The sequence below is a fragment of the Diadema antillarum genome, unplaced genomic scaffold (genome assembly GCF_040938485.1).
Source record: "Diadema antillarum isolate AM-2024a unplaced genomic scaffold, OU_Dant_1.0 seq00000396_RagTag, whole genome shotgun sequence".
Classification (NCBI taxonomy): Eukaryota; Metazoa; Echinodermata; class Echinoidea; order Diadematoida; family Diadematidae; genus Diadema; species Diadema antillarum.
The window spans coordinates 103,591-124,149 of NW_027271388.1; the positions used below are offsets into that span (position 1 = coordinate 103,591).

Here is a 20,559-nt window from a genome sequence, read left to right on the forward strand (position 1 = left end):
TAACGAAAATCCACGTCTGGCGACTTTTAGGTGGTTTGTGAAGCAAGGTCACAACTGACACTTTGGTTTTTATTCACAAAAAGGACAAGGAAAATCAAAATACGAAAGACACCCAACTGTGCATACTGTACACGTACAGAGAGGAAAACAGCCACGCAACATTCTCCGTCACGAGCGGCAGGAGACGGCTTTCCGCCCATTTACTGTTCGTGCACGTCCAGGCGAAATCTGCGCACTGCATATCGGCGGGCAACGTGCAAAACCAGGGAGAGTTCAGACGACGATTGCTGAAGTCACACGTTGTTTTCTGCATGGAACATGGTTAAAGAGCACACACAGAAAAGGAACTACCACTTATGTGCATGACCTGTGCATCTCCCAACACTATCGTGCAAGTGAACTATAATTTAGTTATTTATAGTTGAATACATCTTTGAAATTGGGGAACTCTCTTACCGTAAAATTAATGTACAATTTTGAGTCCAATTTCATATGCTTCATGTCGACAGTGTGATTTATGACATTTATACTACCTTGTAATCAGCATTTTTTTTTCTTCCACATCACGTTATCAATCATGGAATTAAAGGAGCACTACATCTCTACATGGAAGTGAGTCACATATAATGATTAGCATCGTTTTTCGTGCCCCCAAACTAACAATTAAGACAATATTCAGGAGAAAGATTCACTGTAACTGCTATTTTAAGCCCATAAATGATCTGGTAAATTGATACCAATGACTAAAAAAGTATCGTCACATAATTATTACCATTAGTACAATGTGGGATTTTGTTTAATATATTAAATGTATTATGATGTATATATGCACATTTTCTTTGCTCATATACATATATATATATATATATATATATATATATATACATATATATGAATGTATTATATAGTAAGGCTTCCTTTACAAAGTTTGCCGAATCCAGTTTTGACTGTTTTGATGGTAAGGTAATTGCAAAAGCTCAACTCAATATAGCTCAAAAATCCGTAAGACATTATGGACCCGAATGTTTGGAACTCATTAAAGGCGTAATTTACCATTTGCAGATGAAACAAAAACCCAGCAATACTGCTTTTGAAATAGTTCTGAAATATGAGTTAGAGATAGAAACAACCACTGTAAAAATTAGTTGAATCCGTATAATCGATGTTAAGTATTGTTAAATACACAAAGTGTGAACAATAGTTATAACAGAAATGTTTCTAGACTAAACCGTCTACAGTTATGGTTTATTAAGAAAAATGCTGATAATCTCCTTATATTTTAGGCTATATATTGCGAAATTTGATATGGTAGGACATTTTGTCATACAATAGACCTGATACTGCCTATACCTATATGCATCATATATTATGAGATATCTTGAAATTTTCAAAATCACTACTCCCAAAGGTAAACTGGACTTTTAACTGAGGATATTAGACGCAGTGTTTCTCTACGCTGCAGTTTTCAATCAGTCTTAGGAAAAACACTTTTATAACAAAGTATCATTCAAATAATAATCCCACTCGTTAATCTGCATTCCAGTAATACCTCCACTGTTGTTGCTGATTCTACTATTAAAGTTTAAACGCTTAATATATAGAATTCTTAGGTATCAGATTTTGTATACGAAGACAGCTTCATTCCTTCAAGTACTGTTAATCACCATTAAATTTTTTCTCCCTTCTGTTTCATGTACTGTAGCCTCTTCTCCAGCTGTTCTCTGCATGTCCATCGTTTTCGTCTTGTTATAGGCCTACGTTAAACGTAATGCATTCCATTCACGGCACATGTAAAATGATACAGGTTGAAGAGTTTTTGTTTTTGTTTTTGTTTTTGTTTTGTCGTTCCTCATTCAGTTCCGATTAGGACTTCGATTCTTCTTATGTATCATGTTGTCCAAGGCCGTCAGCTCAGTAAAGCACATTGCTTATTGATAATGGTCTCCTCAACTTGTACCTCGAAATAATAATCATTTCCTTTTTTTGTGTGTGTGTACCTCTGTGTCTACATTATGTTACGAGTAAGATAAGTCTCGATTTTGTCATTTTCATTGTGTATTTCTGTGTATTTGTACAAGTGGACAAATAAAATCAAACTGAAACTGAAACTGAAACTGAAACGTACGTTCGGATCCGGAGGAAATACGTTGCACAAGGTGAATTTGGTGATGGTCTTCTCCCCCACGACACGGACGAACTTGCCGTTGTAGCCGCACCTGGACGGGAAGTCGTCTCGAATTTTCCGCAGAATCTGGACGGCCTCCGCGGGATGTACCAGGGTGACGTCGACAAAAACCTCGCCTGGCCACCGGAGCACGAACGACACCTGCAGCCGTGTATTAAAAGGGTGATCTATCACTTGGTCTACTCCCACTTCTCAACACACATGGCTAATCCCGTTTCGTCTACAACCAGTTAGTCTAATGACCATTGCATAGTCAAATTGCCACTTATAGCCATACCCGTTGGTCTACTTCCTGATGGGCTTTGCCCATTTCGTCTGATTTATGAGACGAAATGGGGGAAAATCCAAGAAGACAAAATTGCAATTTGACCATCGATCTGGTTATTAGACAAAACAATAATTAGCCAAACTGATGGGCATTAGATCAAGGAATGAGGATTAGACCAAACTGGCATTAGACGAAATTGATAGAAGACCAAATGAGTTTAGCCTTAGTGGTGTTAGACGAACTGGGAATTAAACCATCTGATAGTAGACCATGTGGCAATAAACCTATCAAAAGGAGGTTCGTTTGTATCCGCAATTTATATACAAAATGAAGATTTCGATGGCAAAATGACTAAACTCCACTTGTGTTAATTTAAGATATTGGCGATTAAAGCTGCTAAGTAAAAAAAGAAAATAACAAGAAAATGGGACGTTTTATTCACAACTTTAAGAATACTCTTTGTTGGGTAACAAGTGAAGTATATATTTTTAGAAAGGGTTCATTTTGTTCCATCTAGGGCCTACTGCTAGACTTATTTTAAAACGATAAAAAATGGCGCTTAACTCATTCTGCGATCACTAACAAAGCTCTTCAAATAATATTCATCCACGGCTTAGAGGAAAAGTACATCACACATGGTTAGACCTGTTGTGGACTCGGTGGACGCAGAAACGTAAGAGGATTACAACATTGAAGTTTAAAGAAAAACGAACAATCCCTTCAAATGTTATGATGGCTTTTTTTTAAACACCATGAAGATGCGCCATAAAAGCTAGACGATTGCAACAAATCATGATTTTAGACTAGTTGAACGGTTTGAAGTGAATTTGAAGAATATTCTGCCACAAAATTTTACTTTTAAATGAAAAGTACATTTTCCCTATTACTAACATAGGAGCAATGGTATTTCACATACCTTGGAAGCGATGTTAAATACTCTTTTATTATGAAATAAAAAACAACGAAAATATGTTGGCATTCTCTCTTATGGACTTAGCCAAAACGTTAAAACTTCATGACTTTTGAGCAGATTGTCAAATTTACCTTAAATTTCACTAAAAAATTGTTCCAGTTATAATTTATGCATTCACTGAATTCACAATGTATTTTTGGTGAACAACAACAAAGTCCTTAATTAAAGGTCCTGTTTACCTTTGGGAGCAGTGTTTAAACAAAAATCAAGATATCACATGATGCATATATGTGTAGGTCTGTTGTATCACAACTTTTCGTAATAAAGCTTGAAATATAAGGAGATATCAGTATTTTCCTCAATAAACCATAACTGTAGACGGTTTAGTCTGGAAACATTCTTGTCATACTGTAACTATTGTTCACATTTTGTGTATTCAACAATATTTAACATCGATAATACGGATTCAAATTTTTACAGTGGTTATTTCTATCCCTGACTCACAATTTAGTACTATTTTAATGCACTAATGCTGGGTTTTTGTTTCATCTTGTATGCAAATGGTAAATATTATGCCTTTACGGATTGTGTATAGTGGAGCGTATATTGTATACACGTATTGCTATTGCTCATCGACGACTATACGCCATCGTCGTAAACTGACAACTAAACTTTCCTTGATTTTTGTAGGAAAGTAGAATAAACAATCAGGATTTTGGTCGAAAAAGATAGCTTTTCACCCCTACGAGAATTTTTCTGACTTCATGTCGATGAAGACAAATGAATTGACTGTTTTTTATCTGGTATATTCTATTGCACATTCAGTTATAGATGTCATAATTATGTATATAATATAATTATACATATATATATATATATATATATATATGCCTCTCTCTATCTCTCTCTCTCTCTCTCTCTCTCTCTATATATATATATATATATATATATATATATATAATATAATATGATATAATATAATATACAAATGATGAATGTGTATGGGTGCAATGGACAGAATATTTCATGACGTGAAAGATGAAATGATCCATTCAACGAGGCGCGGCAGAGTTGAATGGATCAAATATACATCTTTCACCGAATGAAATATTTTGTCCATTGCACGAACGAAAAACATTATGTGTATTATATAACGCCTAAAATAGATCCTTGTTATTTGATGTTTTATTAATTCATAAACAAGAGAGACACTGAGATCGCGAGAGTGCTCACTGAGCGCTTTACGCTGGCGCGCTGTCGCATACACACACTGCAACTATCTCTACTATCTTTGCTGCAAACGCGTTTAACACGCGTAGTGTGCCGTATGGAACGCCATTAGGGAAACAATACAAAATTCATTTCACTCCAGCCAATATTCATTTCACTTTTAACAAATACATTTCACTCACCAATATTTATTTCACTTTTTACAAAAATACATTTCACTTTTAGATAGAAATTCATTTCACTTTTCACAAAAATACATTTCACTTTTAGATAAAAATACATTTCACTTTTAAATAAAAATCCATTTCACTTTTCACAAAAATGCATTTCACTTTTCACAAAAATACATTTCACTTTCCACAAAAATACATTTCACTTTCAAATAAAAATTCATTTCACTCTTCACAAAATGTATTTCACTTTTTAACCAAAAACATTTGACTTTTCACAAAATTCGCTTATTTCACTTTTCAAGAAAAAAAAAATAGATCATTTCATTTTTCCGTAAAAAAAAAAATCATTTCACTTTGGCGTACCGTATCACTCTGACGAAACCATTTCACTGCACTAAAACCATTTCACTGCACTAAAACCATTTCACTCTGATAAAAACATTTCACTCTGATCAAAAAAATACGTTCCTCTCTTTTCCCGGCCAAAAGGTGGCGCCAGTCTGAGAGGAGTCACAGTGCTATGCGCTATGGCACTTTGTTAGCACCAAAGAGCGTACAATGGCGGCTTTGCATAGTCATAGTGTCCTGTTCGCTCTTTCTACCCCGACAAATTGCTGAATTTCTCCTTTGATGACATCCGTGCGATCTTGGGAGTGTTCACATACCGGTAAAAAAAGGTGTCATTTTTCGTTTGTTCACTTGCTCGTTTGGTTTTCTCGAGGTTTTGCCATTTGTTTCGATCCTTGACAGCGGTCACTCTCTTGCAGAGGCTACATTGCAGATTGTAACTTTCCACGTATTTTGCCATAGACGCAGACTCGCCAGCGAAAGAAAGCAGTCTATCAATATCACAGTCCCATATACGCCTATCTATGTCTGAATACTCTGATATAGTATTCTGCCAACGTGGTGCTGAAGCCTTGAAGTCTAACAGAGTAACCCGCTAGATCTAGAACTAGTACTAGGTCCAGTAGGAGCACTCCTACTGTCCGACTAAAAATAGTCCAACACGTACTAATGACCAGTAATGAGATGGGTCCATAAATGGGGAGGACTTCTCATATGATAAATGGACCACAATATGGTCGATTGTATCATGTTGTATAGCGGTGGCAGGCGGTAACGCTAGGGCCTAACATTCGTAACAACATCCTCATTAGAAAAAAAAAAAAGGTTACGTAGATGTATGCAACCTATTTATAATAAGCTTCTTAGTAGACTAGACACTCTAACGTTAGATATATTTGATATCTAGAGTACTACCTGGTATTTTTGATTTATTTCTAATAAAATTAAAATAATGCAGGCCCTGCCTAGGGAAAATTTTGGAATTTGAAGTTTCTAAAGTAATTCATAAGTAACATTTTGGCGTAAATTAATACAGGGAAAAAATGATCAATGGTAAACGGCAAATAGATTCAAATAAAAACAACAACAGAAACACCTAGCCTCTATCTAGGCCTGATACTCTGACTGTAGTGTTAACGTTAAGGCCATGTCACACCATAACGCGGGCTTGTGGCGAGGAGGTAGAAGATTTTCAGCGGGCGAACAAGAATGTTTGCAATTTTCATTCATGCCTTGTCATACCGTACGGGGGAACTTCTGCGGCTTGACTTGCGGGGAAACAAATTTACTCCAAGGAGCTCTCCGCAGTTGGTCCGGACCTGACAGTATCTAGCGCGTAGTTGCCCGGAGGTGCTCACGCAAGTCCGATTTAACCGCAGCCAAGTTTTGAGCATGACCAAAACTTTTTCCTGGTGAGTCGCAGGAATGCCTGTAGAGGTCCACGCAGAACGTCAGTAGTAGGAGACCCTTAGCGGCAGTACTTCCCAGGCAATTCCCACGCAGGTACTTCGCAGTCCCATATGCAGCCAAGATAATGAAATTCTGTGAGATTTCAGCCATTCCATTAGAGAAATTCCTTCACTAAGTTGTCAGCCCCCACGCGACTGGTACAAAGGTCACACAGTATACTCGCAAGTATAACGCTTCCAGCAAGTAAGAGACATGCGCTGACTCGCACAAATCCTTTTCCGCCCTCAGGAATGTCCGGTATGCTAGAAAATCCCTACACGTAACAAGCCCGAGTAGCTTGCCCGGAAAGGTGTGACAGGGCCTAAACACGGTTGCGGGTGAAAAAATATGCGTGCGCACCTCCGGGCGACTACTTTTGAGATACATGCTAGGTACTGTCATGTGCGGATATCTACAGGGACCTCCAGGTAGTCAAAATTGTTCTTTGCAAGTCGCACGCAAGGCTGGTGTGACACGGCCTTTAGACATAATTCTAGACTCTAGTCTAACAGAGTTTCTAGACCTATGATTGTAACGCGCGTTAGGCCCTAAAAGGTATGTTCTGGGTATTGACTCTGCCTCTATACAGGCCCAGCCTAGATCAAGTTCACGTACTACATAGTTGTTGTTTTTTGTACTGCCATACTGTCACTGCACTGGTATAAATGCATACACATAACCACAACTTTGTCCATTGACATTGGCATGACAAAGCCGATCTACTTGAATTTACTCGCGTTCAGTCTCGCATCATCAGACAGGCAGTGAAGTAGGACTGATTTGTCTTGTTAGAAAGTGAATCAAATCCTCTCAGGCTGAGTCTGACCAAGTTAAGGGTAATGTTTTAAAATCACTTTAACTGTAACTGTACTGTAGCTGGTAAGCATGTGCATTATCTTGTCTTGCCTTTCCAAAGATGCCCACATTTCCCACAATTAATAGACTTGGACGGTTTCTTCAATGTGTGGTAAGGGTACCAGCTATCGGCAGGGTACATCGACACCCTGCGTATCATGGCTGTTTGTGCGTATAGAACAAAAAGGTACGCGTGGGATTAAGTGCCATTTTATAGCTATGAAAACAGTAACAAAGAAACGAAAATCAAGCCAACAAAACAAACTAAACACGTTTCAATTACATATCCACTCAGTAACAACGCATGACTATGAAATTCACTTGTATTACCTATGGAGGGAAGGGGTGCAGATCGTGAGGTACCCTTTTTAAGCCACGCGAAGAAAAATTGCATAATTTTACAATGGAGATTCAGAATCAACAGAACAGTCACAAGATTTGAACTGCAGTATTTACAGCTTATTTGAGGAAAAACTTAGGCAAATTTGTTTTATACTTTTGTAATAAACGAGCTGCAAATTCATAGGGTGCCGATAGGTGGTACCCTCAATCACAAAAATGCCCAGTGATGCAGTGGTTGGTTAATTGCTGACCCTTGACATATTGTATCAAGGGTTGAAGCAGCCACTACTTCTTCTAAGAGGCTGTGCCAGTCCTTTGTGTTCCTTGGTAGGAAAGATGAACCTCTGTATTGTGTTCTGCAGGTAATTCAGTGTGTTAATTCATGTTGGTAGCAATACCAAATGTATATTTTCATGAATAGTTTCATTGATATAAGTACTTGGCATTTTAGTAGCACTTACACTGTACTGCAAAATGAGCAATTTAAAGCAAAAATCAGATAGCAAAAGTTCAGGCAATCAATTCCTGCATGTGGTGTTGGTTATTGGAGTGAAGGGCTAAGGTGCTTTTTAAAAGAGACTCGTTTGTATTACATTTTCTTTGTGCTGAGTAAAAAGTTCCCCCTATTCATATAAGGAAATAATGTAATAATGCATTGTATAACACATCATTTGTATAACACCTCACTTGTATGAATATTATTTACCCTCAGGTAAACAGTTATTGAATCTGCTTCCCTCCTATTCAGCGAATGCGGAAAGACCATGCATAAGGAGGCTGCATCCCTGACCACGCTTTGATTCAAGCTCACTCATTGACTGGAAAGCTGTGAGTTTCAGCTTTCAGGATTTACTGAAAGTGCATTATTCAAAAGATTGACATTCTAGGTACAGTACATTTATACCATAACCATTGTTCAGAACTTGACCTTACTCCTGTGGGAGGAAAAAAAAAACAACTTTTTTTTTGGAAGTGATGGTACATGTATTGTACCGTACCAGATAATTCTAATGACAACACATGTACATATTTTGTATGTCACCTAGAACTAAAGAGTGAACTTAAGAGTGAAATTTCTGTGAAGGCACATCTTATAATCTTTACCCTGCCCTTTCATTCCAAGGATATGTACATGTATGTAGATTCTTCTCTTTCTTTATAATGTATAGTGACTATGGCAACAGCCCATACATTTGACAGGTATCACAATATGCAGCGTGGACCAATCAATCATTTTAATAGTGTGTATTATAGTGTACCATAGGTGCCTAGGTCTAGTAATTGACCCGTACTGATACCAATTTAATCAGTTTCGGAGGACATGAAAATGCAAGTCAAATGTAACTTTGAATGAAGAATTGTCTGTCACTGATATATATTTTTCTTTTTTTTTTGGGGGGGGGGTTGGTCAAAAAAATTGACTTTAGACAAAGTTACACTTCTTTGCAAAGATAGTTCTGGTTTGTAATTAAGCTAGACATGGGAAAAACAAACAAACAAACAAACAGATAGCACCATGGAGGCCAGAATTGTGTGAATTGTTCTGTTGTGATCTATAGCTTTCCTACAGGCCTGTACTACCTCCCCATTCCCTTCTGAAACAAGTTTTCCCTCTGTTTCCAGATATCATGTTTGACTCACTCCTGTATGTGCATAGTAGATCTTCAGCTTTGAAGAATGACCTTCTGATCTTGGTCATTCTTGCTTCTAGTTTGCTGGAGTTGCTAGTAAATATATGATACAAAATTACTGGAAATATCATGTGTATGAAGGCATAAGAAAATAGTGCACATCAATATGTCTTCAAAATGTTTACACGCTGTTTCCATATATGCTTGCCTTTTTCATTCTTCCAGGAAGGACTGTTATAACTGCTCATACGTGGTCGACACAGAACATCCGCATTCACAGCCCTTCATCCTCCTTATTGGAGAAAGCAAATTATACCCTCTTCAGGTACATGTATCTGCAGTTGTAGAGCACAGGGCACAGTCCTCAAGGCGTTGTGGGTGCAGCTGATCTTGTCTTCAAGTTGATCTTCGTTCTAAATCGCGACTGCTGGCCACATTGTATGGCAGTGAGACCATTTTAAAAGGGACTCCTGTACAAACAAGGAGGATTTGAAACTTTGGCATCCATCCCTTATTTTCTAAATTTGCTGAGTCAACCATAATGCAACCATTTATTTGTCATCTCCACCCTTCCTGTATCAAGTCTGCATAATAAAACAGCATTTGCTTGAGAAGTACTTACAATGTTATAGGGAAATAGGCACTGACCTTTAATTGTGGTCTCCTCATAACAGTGGCCATGTTATTTTACAAGCCATTTGCCATATGATGGATATTGTTGTATTTTGACTATACACCTGTACCATGTATGAATGATAAGGTACATTTATATTGATACTATTAGTGGTCAATGCTTCTTTGAAACATGTATTCACTTTTCAAGGAGTTAGTTTTACTTATGATAATGTAGACAAGTATCGAATATGTGAAAAGCTGCTAATACCATTATTACACACCACACCCACATATAGTGTGTACAAGTTGACAAGGGATGTATAGAGCACCAAACTGTGACATCGCCATGGAAACTAGTTCTAAATGACCTCACATGGCCCAAATATCTGTCAACACTATTGTTGCTTGCACCTGGTTCCAACCCAAGTTACAACAACTCTCTTGCTTTTTTAGGAGTTGACCTAGAACTTGGCATATGTGGCCACTATTACAGGTAAATGTGGTATGTAATTAATGTGTTTCCATGGTAATGAAAAAAAAATCTATAGAAAATTTAACCAAAATATTGCGGATCAAACTACTTTCAATCTTTATAATGTGAATGGTAATTTGAAAACACAAGATATAATTGTCTTCAACTGGCATCCTTCATGTATCACTTGAGTAGTGTACCCCAAGCAATTTCATCTATGCTCGTAAGAAGTAATCAAGTTCTTCATGATTATCATACAAGGCAGGCTATTGTGTATCACTTCGCAGTTAGAACTCGACTCAGGAGAAATGTGATAGCATATACATGTACAGGCCCACAACACAAGAATTCTGTGCATTGCTCCCAGGTAGGCCAGTAGCCAACATACTACATATTCAAAAATGTGATGAAATTCCACCTTTTCATTTATGCACCTACATAGTACCTGTCACATGTGTGTATTTGACTTTGGAGTATGGATGTAATATTGTATTATGCTGCATTGCAATGAGTAAAATAATTAGCAGTAGAACAAGCACTTTATAGTGTACCTGAAGCATGTTACTACAGATTTTTGAAAGCTTCAAATTTATCTTGGAAACCCAAATCTATAAAGTTGACATGGCATTGAATATTATTTTCATTACATGTATAATTTTGAACACTCAGTTTGTACTTTCCTTGCATTAAATTAGTATTTGATGTCAGATAACTCACAACGGGTCATTGCATTATATGCGGAATATGTTGCTATTCTGTTTGCTACTTGATTTTGTTATCTGACTAGCTTAATTGAACCATGTAAGCACCTAGGTGCCCATTTTTGTTGTATTCCTTTGCTTATCCTGATTTTCTTATGTTTGTGTTTGTAACTTCAATACATGTCCATATCATTGTAAATCTCAAGCCTCATCCACCCCTATGTATCCGCTCTTTCTTGCTCACTTCATTTGATGAACTCTGTACTGCTCTTTTCTCTCAATCCTATTCTCTCCTATATTTTTCCTGTCCTACATGTATGTACATGCATATCCGAGCAATTGCCCCAGAGGGCAATTACCCCTGGCTAAATACTGCGTAGTGGTAAGGTAAGAGTAAAGATTAGGGTTAGGATTAGGATTAGAACCAGGGGAAGGGTCCGGGGTAATTGCCCAGGGGGTAATTGCCCTAGACCCATGTACATGTAATACAAGTACTTTTTGTTTCTTATTACTTAGAAAGATTGGTCCTTATGAGGTTTGAAAGTGAAATGTAAACAACTGATTTGTTTTATGTTGTAAAGTATGCATTTCTGCTAGGAATTTGCACTGAATTAATTCTTCTTTTTTTTTCAGATGTAGGAGATGAGAATAATATGCTTATTTTATAGAAAATTGGTCCAAGATACAAATTACATTGGTGTTAATTATCATACATGTACTTCAATCATTCATAAAATCCAGTACCATACTACCATTACTGTATTGTTTTGACAACTCATGTGTATCCATTCAGATTTACAAAGTTGCTCATACAGTGTCAGATCTTGTGAATTTTCATTTTACATGTGAATGTGCTATATTACTTCCCTTCGCAAATGTTAACAGTATACCACTGTACTTTATTTCTGCAACAGACTGCCATATTAGATCACATCAAATGAGATTGTATGTTGGAACAATTGTCCTGAATTGGTGTCTCAAGTGCTAAATTTGACATGTGTGGTTTGTATTAGTGTATGTACATTGTTTGATGTGTATTTCGAGTGAAACCTTGCCAAAAGTGTAGATGGCATGTAACTTACAGAGTATTGCCTCAAAACATTTGTGGTATTCTTGCTTGATTTTATTCACTTACATAACATTCAAGCCATATTCACAACTGTTTCATGTTTGTGCAACATCGGTATCAGTATAGTTTGTTTATTGCCAGTGTCAAAATTTGCCGGCATTTTATTTGTACAGATCTGCTCCATACAATGTAGCTCTGCAATTGTTCAAACTACCTGGTACATTCATTTGCTCTTGTCTTATTACTGAGCTTCACCAGAAGAATTTTTTTTTTGAAATGTTCACTGTACATCACTGTTGTAGTCAAGACTGACTGATCCTACTCGCGTTCCTACATGTACTCACAAGACCGCTGACAGTTGTACCTTTTGTAGGTCTCTTACATGCCACTTGGCTGGAGACTGAGTCCAATACCACCACCAAAAAATAAATTAAAAATAATTAATAAATGGATGAATAAATAAATGAGTTATAAATAAAAAAAATAAAATGATCTAAAACTGCATTTGACTATACTGCTAAAAAGTAGATAAAACCGTAGACTGCTTATGCAGCTCTTACTTTAGGTATTATTTTTTTTTGTTATGTGTGTGATACATTGTCATGAAGATTGGTGGATACCTTGAAACTTAACTGCGATGTAGTTCTTTCAACACTTACATGTAATAAATAAATATATATATATATATATATATATATGGAGATGTATATACATTTATAAAGAAAAAAACTTGTGGATTGTGCTCCTTTCTCTGTTGTTATTTATGAAAAAAAAAAGGTATTTTATTAATTGATGAGAATGGCACGTGCAATAATGTATGTACATTTCTCTGCCTAGTTAGGTAGGCCTATAGTAATAGAGTGAAGTAATGTAGTGAAGTCCTTGGGATCAACAGCTTTCTTTTGTTATATCAAAATGTTGTTATAACCAAGCATGTAAAAAAAAAAAAAGTGGATAATGTAAGCGGAATTTCGATATAATGTAACTGTGTTCACTTTAGCGGAGTGAACGGTATAAGTAGTGGTTATAATGTATTTGAGTGGATGCTTAGGATGCTTTGAATTGAGAGAGAGTGATGTGAATGATTGATGGCAGAATGAAACTGAGAATCAGACACTTCCTGTTGACGAAATCAGAAGGGTGGACAAAAGCAAACAAAACAAACATACATTGTATTATGAATAACAAGAACAAGACATATAATCAAAAAGAGAGAGAGAGAGAGAGAGAGGGAGGCCCAGCAAGAGGCTGTAGACTATTAGTACGTAATGTCTAATGACAGACACAAGAACAGTATATCACAGCTAGACGCTCGAAACTGACCACGTGTATTTACGCTGGGGTCGCTCATACAGTTAGACACACACGTACAAAGGCATCGAGGACACACGTCAATTTCTATATGTGGGACAGTACAGTACTTCGCGATTTCGTGCCGAGAAAAAAAGGAATGACATCCCTATGATATCAGCTGGCTGCTGACCCATCTACAAATCATCACATTACACTTTTAGGTATCATCTTAAAGCTGAATAAATTTCCTTTTACATGATATAACTTTTGTTGGTGCGCCACGATGAAAAAGAAGACTTTTAGGAGAATTTTAGAAGAATATCTATATCCATTATTTCCGGAACATCTGCAATTAGTTAGCCACGAAATTGATAATCTTTCATGTCGTTCTTGGAAAAATCAACAAGATAGCATCCAAGTTTTAACCTTTACCTATCAAATAAAAGAAAAATCATGTGAAAACGTAATTCAGTGACCAAGATATGAGCATTTCAAAACGATTCTCCAATCGCGCTCTCTATGACTTGCGGGGTCAACTCGCGTGCGAGGACTTGGATATTCTAGACGGGTTTTTTCGGGCTTGCCGACTGACTGGCTACTCAGTAAATCTAGGTACTGCATGCATAGCCAGCCGGCCAGCTGGCCGGCTACTCACCTCAGCTCAGCGCTAACAAAGTGCCATGGCACTGTGACTCCTCTCAGACTGGCGCCACCTTTTGGCCGGGAAAAAAGAGGAACGTATTTTTTTGTATCAGAGTGAAATGGTTTTATCAGAGTGAAATGGTTTTAGCGCAGTGAAATGGTTTCGTCTGAGTGATATGGTACGCCGAAGTGAAATGTATTTTTGTGAAGAGTGAAATGAATTTGTATCTAAAAGTGAAATGTATTTTTATGAAAAGTGAAATGAATCTTTATGTAAAAGTGAAATGTATTTTTGTGAAAAGTGAAATGAATTTTAATTCAAAAGTGAAATGTATTTTTGTGAAAAGTGAGATGAAGTTTAATGCAAAAGTGAAATGTATTTTTGTGAAAAGTGAAATGAATTTTAATTTAAAAGTGAAATGTATTATTGTGAAAAGTGAAATGTATTTTTATAAAAAGTAAAATCATTGTTTGTGAGTGAAATGTATTTGTTAAAAGTGAAATGAATATTGGCTGGAGTGAAATGAATTTTGTATTGTTTCCTTAATGGCGTTCCATAGTGCCGGGCTCTCAGCAAGAGTGTAATGGAGCAAATCGTATGGATCCAAAATTGCACGGTAACACGGATGATGACGTCATAGTGAAATGGGCCGAATGATCAATGTTAAACGACCAATCAAATGACAAGGATCTCATCAGGCGTTATATAAATATATAATAGTATAATATGTACATATAGATTAAAATGATACATATTGAATTCATGTTTGTTTGTTTTAGTTTGTGTGTGTGTGTGTGCCTGTGTATGAGTGAGTGTGTGTGTGTGTGTGTGTGACGTTCATACTATGATTTTACCAGTCAATGCAAGATAACAATGTCTAGTATACATGAGGACCTCATAAATATCTCAAAACCTCTATCATGTAGTTTAACCTCTTACGTATCTTCACTTGCATGCAGATTTGCATATGTTTTATTCACTTCCTAATTCGTTGACTTTGTAACCGATTTGCATGGTAACTATGAACACACCATGATCAGTTTGTTCCCTTAACAGCAGAAACAATGTAAATATATAAAATAGGCAATGATTATGCTAATTCGCCTTGTGCCTGACAAACCTAATTTGCATGATTTGCCAGTAATTTGCATGTTAATGAATTTTGTGGAAAAATAATGTATTACATGTAGCTTTTTTTTTCCTGCAGCCCCACCTCATTAGTGTTATTTTGTCATTGTCGAGAATGTACGAGAAGTAGGCCCAAATAGCCTACAAGAAAGAAAAAAAAAGTGATGGTTTGGCAGCCATTTTGTATACGCAAAGTCGATCGTCTTTTGATAAGAATTTAGTTTTTGAGCTTTGTTTTTTATAATCAGTTTACTCGAGGTACCAACAAAAGTCCGGGTCCCAACTTTAAATTTGAAATGCCGCAAGCATTGATTTTTTTTTTAAAATCCCACTTTACTATAAAGGTGATAAACATAATAGACAAATGAAAAAGGCGGTTATTGTCAACCTGTATACCTGATACTTTCCACGTCCGATGTACTTGACATATCCGTCAGACGACGCACTGGCCTTTAAACGCGGGTTGGAGATTCTCGCCCTGAAATAATCGTCGCCCGATAGTACTGGCCTGCCTTTGCCATCCCTCGCGTCGATAACGACATCTAGCCGATTGCACAATCGATACGTCTTCTTCGGGTCCACGATAGTGAAGTGTGTTTTCACTGGGCTGGTAATCTGGTTTCGATAATCGCTATCGATCTGATTCACTGCAGGAATTTCAAGCTGGATAAGGAAAGAAAAAAAAGTAAAAAGTCAAGTTCTGTTTCGCTGTTGCATACTAATTTTCTTTAAAAAATACATTTGACCTTGGGCACTTTTTGCATTTGAAAAGTTGGTTAATTCTTACGAATTCACTGTTTTGTGATTTCATGCATTAGCACACCATTGCAAAGCTCGGTCACTAAAGTGGGACAGTTTCTAAGATGGTGTTACAGTAGAACCACCTCAGAGTAAACAATAAAAAGTTTTAGATGATTTTCTCTCAAAATGAATCCTGCAAAGACACCATTTGAATATGGACCTTGACGAAAGTGCGATGAAGGGATGAAGAGCGATTTATTTTTATTTTTTTACCCCACTGGAATTTTGTTGCAGATACTATGGCATTGTTGGCATTGAATTGGCACCTCAGAATTCTACCGCATATCTTGTGTTCGAGAAAAAACAACAACAAAAGATTAGGTATAGCTTTAGATGGAATAAACTGATGTCATCATTACATTCTCGGAAACAGAAACACACACACACGCACACACACACACACACACACATTGCCAATTCGAGATAGAAACATTAACTTGTATCTCCTAACATGTGTTGAAATCTTAAGGATCAATAGTAACGTTAGAAAATAAGGTTTTAAAAATCTTGCATCCGAAAAATAAAACAATTAACTGTGAATACAACTAGGCTCAAAAATGAAAGAAAGTTGACAGACAGTGTATATCATATTACACATTACGCATAATAAAATATTATATACAGCATTTGCTTGTGATGATAGATATATGACTCTTTAAAGCCAAAACATAATTCTCAGAAAACCTAGAGGGGCTCTAAATTCATATATTCCATCATTTGGAATATGCTGGCAAAACTTATCTGGCTAACGCGATGATAAGTCGTTCTGGAGTATTCTGAGACTAAAAGTTTTGAGATCAGAAGGATTTCGATCGATGTATATTACATACAACTTTTATTTTAGAAGTGCCCTGTCAATTGTGGCTATGTGATGATGTTGATGGTGTTATGACGATCGATTGTGCCCTAGCAAATGTATTTTCCAACAAGCTGCATCGGTGGATGCTGCTGTGGTCCGCTTTGTCGATTACCGAAAATCGATTTATATATATATATATATATATATATATATATATATATATATATATATAATAGGAACATGCCCAGAAAGAGTTGAACGGTTGGTCCGTTGGATAATCAAGCTTGGGTCTGCCTGAACCACTATGACGTCTCTGTGGCCGAGTGGTTTAATTTATATATGATTAGCACTTTCATCCCTGACGATCGAAGGGGGAGGCCCCCGAAAATTCGGATTTTGAATCAAAATCAAGGCAATTGGCATATAATGCATTCCTTGATCGTGACATTATTATTGCTATTTCTATAGTACTGCCAATACGCGGAGCAAATGCAATTAATGTTTGGAACTATATTATATATATATATATATATATATATATATATATATATATAAAACAATCAAATCACAAACTGCTATGGCAACTGCTCCGTCATAAGGCATGGTTCTCCTAGCAATAGGTCTACAGCACGTCTTGAAAATGTGTGATGACAGTTTCACATACGGTAATTGGCAAAATATCAAAATGACATGTTTGTCACAAATGTTTCGACTGTTCACTTTCCTTGAACTAGGTTAAATTGGGTGAATGGCTATATTATCTATAAGAGAGCAGATATTTTGGGATTTAAGGATTTTACTTTACTTTTGACCCTTTTATTTTTATTTAGTTTATTGTCAGGCAGAACATACATAAATATATACTAAGGTTCATGATGATACCTGGAGCCACTTCCGAGATATGGAGGAAGAAGCACAATTTAGCACTTTCACTTGACCTTTGACCTTTTGGCACGCACACACAAACACACAAAAACTTCCCAGAAATCCCTATCGGGTAATACATGTTAGTTTCAAGAATAATCCTGCAGGCATTGTATAAATATGTGGGGAAAAGTGAAATTTTGAGGAGTTGACCTTGACCTTTGGCCCCTGACATTTTTTTGACCACATAACCCCCAAATTCGCTTGATGATCAATACCAGTCAGAGTAAGTACCGCGAAGATACCTTGAACCATTTCCGAGATATGGAGAAAAAAAAATGCAAAATCTTAACATTTTCACTTGACCTTTGATCTTTGATCTTTGGCCTGATGACCTGAAACTCTCTCTAGAGAATCGTTATTAGGTAGTAAATGTATACACTAAGCTTCAAGAAAATACCTCCGGGTATTGAACAGATATGGGGGAAATAGTGAAATTTTGAGCATTCGACCTTGACCATTGACCTTTGATCTGTGACCTTGAGCATGAGCACTCAAGTTGATAAGCACAACAAGTTCACCCACTCATACTGGTATACATGCCAAGTTTCATTACGATACCTCAGTTACGTTGTTTTTGTTTGTTTGTTTGTTTGGTTTTTTGAGTTACGCTGTCCACAAAAGGATTCCGGACGGATGGACGGAAGGACGGACGAATGGACGGACAACCCGAAAACATCATCGGTCGGGTATTCCTTGAGACAGTTACATTTCACATTTTAGCTGATATTTCGTATTTTCGTCGTGTACCATATTACCTTACTACAAAATCGCATATCTAAGCGTCATTTCAAACACTTATATGCATTTGGGTGTTCATTTTAGAGCGAAAGTTGACAGTTCTACAGCAAAATCAGAACTCAGGTACAGTGTATTCCCTTCAAATTACCGAACTATGTTTTCTGGGTCGTGGTGAGACAATTGCATTGACGGAAGGATATCATGACATGGATACTGAGGAACATGGCCGGACGCGCCTTTTTTTTTCCGTACTACAGCGAGGCAGGAAACCAATGGGGCTCATTAATATTCATGAGTAGCACTCTTTGCACATGCGCACTACCTTTAGCAAAAGTCCCGTTGCTCATGAAAATACATGATTGGTGCTCGAGCATCGGAATAGCATGGCTGTATGAACTGGGAGGCTATATGTATGCCTAACAAAACAAGATTTATGCACTGACATAGCAACGCACCTGGCTCATTACATAACGCAATTTACCTTGAATTTACCTTGAAGGCCACACCTCGCTGTTATGGTCAGTCATGGTGGTACATTTCTGCAGATAATGTGGTGTGGCGGGGTTAAGGGGGTCCCACAGGACCCATTTAAAAACCCAGTTGTGTTAATTGTCTTTTGAAGCTTAGGAGTGTGGGGGCGTCAATGGCGGTTTGTGGTAGCTTATTCCAGCCGTTGACAACTCTCTGGCTATAGAAGTACTTCCTGATATCCAGGCGATTTCTTGTTTTGATTAGTTTCTTGGAGTGACCCCTTGTTTTACTCGTTCTGGCAAGCTCAAAATAGTTGTCTGGTTTGGATTTGTCAATTTGTTTCATTATCCTGTAAGTTTGAAGTAGATCCCCTCTCTCTCTTCATTTCTCCAGAGTAGTTAGTTTCAGTTTTACTAGTCGTTCTTCATATGGTAGATGCTGAATGTTTGCAATGAGTTTTGTGGCTCTTGCTTGGACTTTTTCCAGCACCTTTTTGTCTTTTTCAAGGTATGGGCTCCACGTCTGCATGGCATAGTCTAGATGGGGTCTGACAAGTGATTTATACAGTCTGAGGATCACCTCTCTACTCCTGAAGGTGAAGTTACGTTTAATCATTCCCAGTGTCCGATTTCCTTTGTTTGCTGCAGCAGCACACTGGGTGCCCACTTTCAGGGACTTGTTGACTAATACACCAAGGTCCTTTTCTTCTGTGCTTTCCATTAGCTGGGAGTTGTTCATTGTGTATGTGTAGTGCGGGTTATTATTTCCAAAATGCATGACTTGACATTTGTCTGTGTTGTATCTCATTTGCCATGTGTCATTTGCAATGAATCACCTTATGTTCCTCTTTGTAAGCCTCCTTATTATGGCCGACATGAGCTACAAATACAGTGTTTTGAGACTGAAATGTATATAATCATGAACCATACACGCACATACACATTCGTCATACAAGTAGCTAGTAGCTCCCTCTCTCTCTCCCTCTCTCTCTCTCCCTCCCTCTTTCCGCGCCAACCCTCCAACCTCTGATCCCCCTTCTTTCTCCCCATCTCTCACTCTGAACTCTGACTCTCCAAGCATGGTCCTATAATAAAATGAATGCATGTATTGGTCTAAGGAATAGACCTGTTTACTAATTTCATGCATAGGCCCTACCTCTTGAACAAAAGTTTCTCTTGAAGACTCAAAAGCTTGCCCGAAGATTGCCTGACATAGCAACAAGTAATGCATGCAAAATGGATTCCATCCATAGAGATGCCATAATGCATAGCATGTGCACTAAATAGTTGGTAACTAAGGATTCTGGAGAGAAATAGCCTTAGATATAAAAGCCTTACCCCTGACACGCGCCTTTTTTTCCGTACTACAGCGAGGCAGGAAACCAATGGGGCTCCGAGTCAGAGTTCAGAGTGAGAGATGGGGAGAAAGAAGGGGGATCAGAGGTTGGAGGGTTGGCGCGGAAAGAGGGAGGGAGAGAGAGAGAGGGAGAGAGAGAGAGAGAGCTACTA

At 37.4% G+C, this 20,559-nt stretch overlaps 1 protein-coding gene across 1 annotated transcript; it reads right to left on the minus strand.

Annotated features, from left to right (window-relative positions):
* Nucleotides 1–94: 94 nt before the first annotated feature.
* LOC139732013 (NXPE family member 1-like) lies at nucleotides 95–19,789 on the minus strand. Its single transcript, XM_071642889.1, has 4 exons — nucleotides 19,466–19,789; nucleotides 15,712–15,978; nucleotides 2,126–2,326; nucleotides 95–307 (listed from the first exon to the last, which is right to left on the minus strand). The coding sequence occupies exons 1-4, from the start codon at nucleotides 19,787–19,789 to the stop codon at nucleotides 95–97; spliced, it is 1,005 nt and encodes a 334-aa protein (XP_071498990.1).
* Nucleotides 19,790–20,559: the final 770 nt, after the last annotated feature.

Excerpts from the sequence above, each read along its gene's own strand:
- LOC139732013 (XM_071642889.1), bottom strand. The coding sequence starts at position 19,789 with ATGAACAACTCCCAGCTAATGGAAAGCACAGAAGAAAAGGACCTTGGT. Across the intron at positions 15,979-19,465 it reads TACCATATGAAGAACGACTA|CTTGAAATTCCTGCAGTGAA; the intron begins GTAAAACTGAAA and ends TTCCTTATCCAG. Across the intron at positions 308-2,125 it reads TATTTCCTCCGGATCCGAAC|AAAACAACGTGTGACTTCAG; the intron begins GTACGTTTCAGT and ends TGTTCCATGCAG.